The sequence below is a fragment of the Rhyacophila brunnea genome, unplaced genomic scaffold (genome assembly GCF_057557595.1).
Source record: "Rhyacophila brunnea isolate RB1 unplaced genomic scaffold, BYU_Rbru_1.0 scaffold_12, whole genome shotgun sequence".
Taxonomy (NCBI): domain Eukaryota; kingdom Metazoa; phylum Arthropoda; class Insecta; order Trichoptera; family Rhyacophilidae; genus Rhyacophila; species Rhyacophila brunnea.
The window spans coordinates 18,509,157-18,514,755 of record NW_028232774.1 but is presented as its reverse complement, the minus strand read 5'-3'; the positions used below and the strand labels follow the sequence as shown (position 1 = coordinate 18,514,755).

The 5,599-nt window shown below is 34.5% G+C and overlaps 1 protein-coding gene across 1 annotated transcript; it reads right to left on the bottom strand.

Annotated features, from left to right (window-relative positions):
* Nucleotides 1-290: 290 nt before the first annotated feature.
* Nucleotides 291-857, bottom strand: LOC147077863 (uncharacterized). The gene has a single exon (XM_085940087.1). The coding sequence runs from the start codon at nucleotides 855-857 to the stop codon at nucleotides 291-293; it is 567 nt and encodes a 188-aa protein (XP_085796213.1).
* Between the last annotated feature and the right edge of the window lie 4,742 nt (nucleotides 858-5,599).

The following is a 5,599-nucleotide window of genomic DNA, read 5'->3' as shown; positions in this document are numbered from 1 at the left end:
TAGATTCCGATGATAATTGTGTATATTATAAGTATTACAGTGCTCAAAGTAGATTATCAAAAAGCATTGTACGTAACGTAGGTGACTAATTGGATTATAAGTATTCGATGTAAAGATAATAATTAGTGACACTAAGTTGCTTACGATAATATCTATAATGGTATATTTACTAAATGGGTAATAACATCGTAGTGTTAATGTGTGTGTTTTGTGAAACGTAATATGAAGAAAACAGAAAACATAAATGAATATTATAAGTGAAAAAAAAATCCATGTCCATAATATCGCCGTTATCCTTTGGCCAGCTTTTCTAGGTCCCCCTCCGAATTTATGAGGATAGCTGGAGACGTTTCCAGCTTCCTCACGAATATTTTTCCGTTTCGCACCCAAGTAAAACGGAACCCCAGGTCTTTCGTGATGACTTTGGTTTTGCTGAGGAGAGCCTTAGTTTTTTGCGTGAGGTGCTCGTTCACGTACACCGGGAACGATGGGCCTAGAATGTTTAGAGCTGATGATTGGCAACCACCTTTTTGAGAGGCCAATCTGCGCATGCCAGAGACAAGATCAGTTTTCAGCTGCCTGCGGGCTAGTTTCGCTACAATAGGTTTCGGCCTGCTGGGGGTCGGTGAGCGTTGGGCCACCCTCGTCGCGAAAACTATATCGCTGGCACTAATTTTGACTCCTACCTCGTTACCCAGTTTACTGATGATGGCAGAGAGGTCCTCTGACTTTCCTTCGGGCACTCCAAGAATTTCTACACTTTCAAGACGGTCCCACTTTTCGATGTTGTCGAGGCGTGTTTGCAGCGTGTCGACTGTATCTTTAAGTTGGGTGATGTTATTTTCGAGTTTATCCATGTGTTTGATTTTTTCGTCAAATAATTGAATTTTTTTTTCCTGTTCTTGGAATTTATTGTTTATGAATGCCATTGATGTTTTGAGATCAGATAAATCATCTTTCAAAGATTTGAAAAGTTTTAGGTCTGATTGAATGGATTTGATCTCGTTCATTATCAGCTGTAGAGTAGGTTCATGTACTGCACTCTGAGTGGTAGGAGTAGACGGTAGAGAAGAGAGTTGGGTACACGTGGGACATTTCCATTGGCTTTTATTTGGCTTTGACATCTTCCTAAATTTCGCCTCCGAAATTCCCACACAGTTTATGTGCGAGAATTTTAAGCACATTGCACACTGAATAGCATCGGTTTCTCCGATTATTTCATTGCACCGAGAGCACTCCATATTATTTTTAGTTGATATATTTTTAGTTTAAATGATAATAGTTTGTTGTTTTTGTTTTATTTTTCGCACTGACTTTATTTGCACGCGTTAATTAATTAAAATTATAAATAAATTATAAATGAATTATTATAACGGTCCGCCGTGTCCGACAAATTAATTAGTCTGGTAGTTATCGTTAGTTAACAAATTAATTCGGTTTGCAGTAAATAAATTGTTAGCGCGATACGTCTGTCTCGGTCTGTAGTTCAATTATTTGAAAATTATTTGCCGTTTCACTTATGTACGCTCTTAATCCGTTTTAACGGCATATTGTATTGTATAGAATTTAAATTACCAAGTTTATAACACACTCTCTCAGAAAGTGTTTTTCAAAATTATGTATGTTCAATAATTAGAATGATTCATTCTTAAATCTTGTGAATTATTCGTTGAATAAACGAAATAGTTAATTATAAATTATTAGCAAGTTCAAGTAAGTTACATCATAAAAAATACTGGAGAAATCCACGATATCGTATCTACTTTGATTTAAGAAACAAAAATCGATTGCCAAAGTAGCTTGATTTGGAAGAGCGCTGATGAGTAGGTATTAAAATTGACCTATAGTTAAAATTTGTGGCAATTAGTATGTCACTGCGTAGCATATTGGTAAATGCGACGGATGGGCCGTAAACCCGGGAGATACAGGATTCGATTCCCCGTCGGGATGGCTTACTTTTTTCAAAAAAGATTTTTTCTATTGGTTATAATATTATACTCTGTCAGAAAGTGTTTTTCAAAATTATGTATATTCAATAATTAGAATGATACATTCTTAAATCTTGTGAATTATTCGTTGAATAAAGTAAATAGTTAATTATAATAATTATTGATTTATTTATAAACTGCGTAGTTAGTGAAAAGAGTCAACTGCACCTGCTTTTTTCATATTATGCATAAAATTGAATTGAAATTATTGTGACTCCGAAATGTAAAAAAAAAAAATATTATGGTGACGGAAACTCTGATAAACTTTTCCTCGGTATAATCTGCTTCGTCCAACGGTATGTGGGTGGATGCTGGTTTGATACCACTTCTGGGGAAAAAATATATAATATAGTAATTTTTTCAATGTGTTTGACCCAAAATAAAAGTATAATGCATTGGGAAAATAACTAACAAAGATCCCTCGTAAATAATCTATTAATACAACCTGCACTTGGTGGAGGTTCATCTTCAGGGAACACTAAATTAATTAGAACTGACTTACCTTACCGTATGTGGTAGCAATTTTGAAGCAGGGTTCACTTTATTACTTTAGGTCATAAAACCAAGGGACACAAAATGCACCGATTGATATTGAATGCGCGTTATGTGTATGTGACAAACAATACATATTATGAAACAGACGCAGTGATGCCAACCGTACTATAATTATAGTACAATACTATAAGTAATTTTAATTCTGCGAAAAATGTAAAATACTATAATCTTACGCCAAATATACCAAAATACTATAATTTTAAAGGATTCAAGACGAAAAATGTTCCTGTACTATATATTTTTCAGAAATACTATAATTTTTACGCCTTTATACTATAACCAGCATGGAAAAAGATGGCAACACTGAACTGACGGAACTATTGACAACAGCATATTGGTTAATATTACGGTTTAATTTTATCCCGTATGTTTCTACACTCGAGGTCCGTACCCTGTTCTACTTACCGCTGTTTTTTCGCCAAATTCATCTTAGATTACATAGTATTAGTTAAATACTCACTGTACCGAAATAATTTTTCAATTTTATTCATCAAAACGTTTTCAATACTTGTCTTGTTAATTAATTTGTTTAAAAAAATACCACACGTGCCTCGTCGAAAGGTAATTTGCCCCGCCTCTATTTTTATCGGGCTACCTGTTGGCAGTAATTTTTGTAAGGTCGATCACGTTCGGCTACTACGCTTTACTTCTCAATCAGTGTTACTTCCTTCGACCTTACGCAACGGAGTGGATTAACAAATTCAAAACTTTAACTCGAAAATAAATAGTTTTTTTTTATATTACTCATCATTGTTGTTAATTGATTTTGATTACAAAAATGCTGTTGATTATAGAATCAGATCAAATCGGAGTGTTAGGAGTTATAAGTCAATAATGTTAGTTGGGTAGTGGACGATAATCGGCGTCATAAAAATGTCAACTTTCATTTGACCATTTCGTCGCCCTCAAGGAAGAACTCACCAACCAACAAAAGTAAAATCCTGAGATAATCGACTTTTAAACTTTTTGAAAATTTTAAATTGCTCTCATTAGAAAACGAAAATACATAGAAGGAAACGGTTTTTTTTTGTTTGATTGGTTATTTTTATGTTTATGTACATTACATTAAAAAATTTAACCTTTTTCCTGACTTTTTCCATAACACAAATATCTTTTCTATGTAGTTGGTGAATTTTTTGTTTTTGTAATTTTTAACATAAAACCTATAGATAGAATTTTGATGATTTTTTCTAAGATAGAGTTAAAAATTGCAAGATTTTCTGTATAAATAACTCATTTTGAGCAAAAACTGTATTTGGTGAGTTCTTCCTTGAGGGCGACGAATTTGTTTGTTAGGGATCTTTCGATTGCATTATGATGCCGGTTACTACCATCAACAGTAACTCGATATGTTACAGGTACTACTTTCATCAAAAATATGTCCAAAACACAGAACAGATAATTGTGAAGCCAGTTAAACCGGGTAACAGGATCGAATCCATATACATAATTATTAGCCGGCTCGCACATCACAACTCGCCTTGTGTGCCTGACGGCCATAAATCAAAACTTCCGAGACTGCCGGCGAATGTTGCATGATCACAACCTCGCACATCTGCCTAGCGCTGCTAGCTCTAGCTATGCCAAACGCGGCGACAGTCTGGAGAGAAATGGCCGATTGTGCAGCTGTGTGCATGCGCGGAGTCGATTTTGGCTGGGCATCGACATGCAGGCTTTGGCCAACGCAACTCGACGCATGTCGCAGCGTCGCAGAGTCGCAGTTGCATCGGCCAATCTGCGAAGCTCCATTTGATAACGTTTGTTTCTTGGTTTACGATGACGTCACATCGACGAATTCGTCGTAAGACGCATGCGGCGAGTTCTGATGTGCGAACCCACTTAGAGAAACGCACTTCCTTTCATATTTCATCATCTTGAGATGTAGTGGCCAATGGTGACTTTTTGAAAGAGGTAGGCTGTGGGAGTAACCATGCTTGTCAGATATATTTGCGGGAAATAAGAAGATAACCCAATATTACTACTGATGAATAGATACGCTAAAACGAAGAAATTTCAAAAGCTTAATTGGTTTGTTATAATTAGTTCATAAAAATAAGCAATTAGTTTGAATTACTTATGTATTTTCCTAAACATTTATAAACGTAACATACGCTGAAAATATATTACCAATCATCTATGAAATATGCGTTGTTGTATATATATTATGTTCCATAATAATTTATAATTTAACCCATAAAACTAGACATTTTAAAATACTTCTATATTTAAAACACAGACTTAGGTAGGTACAATATCAGATATCTAAATTGTCTAATGAGTGAACTAATAAATAAATAACAATCACGAGATAAATTATTTTATATTTTTAAAAACAATCAATACATATTTATGTGATCGAATCCCATAGAAATTATTTTTTAAATTATCTTCTTATTAATTATTTTGAATAAATGTGCTCTCGCGACGTAAGCGCTAACAAAACAGCTTGTACATTTGTATGCGGACGCCAGACATTTTGAAATAATGAGAAAAAAACTTCATATTGAAAAACGCGTCGATTCACGCGAAAGTAATCCTATACAATATGTGAAGCGAAACGCGGTGTGTTCTATTTTTTTAAACTTTCGAGAGATGCCATAGATGGTGCTTATTGAAATATGGGAAAATATCGTAAAATTATGATAATTATACGATAGATGTCTTTGGGCATATTGAATATATTATTATTTGTGATTATATAAATACGTCAACATGAAAATAAAAATTATTTTTCTTAAGAAAGTAGGCTTTAAATAATCGCCTAGTATGGAGTCTTCGCCACTGTCAGAGATGATAGTATACGAGAAAAGTCATAGTGCCAGGCCGGGAAATGGTCATGACTCCCACTCCTCATCTACGCAACTGGGTAGGTACTTAATAAACACCGCGTGTACGCCTCGGATTCGCCATATGCGGATTCGATAATATGATATACAGTATCCACGGTATATTTTTATTTAGATTTAAAATCTAAACATTTTCTCTGTTTAATTTCTTGGAAATAGAATTCCCTAAAACACCAATTACCCGCAAGTTCTCTAGATTCAAGAATATCG

Bases quoted from the DNA above. Each gene is read 5' to 3' on its own strand.
- LOC147077863 (XM_085940087.1), bottom strand. From the start codon at position 857: ATGGATAAACTCGAAAATAACATCACCCAACTTAAAGATACAGTCGAC.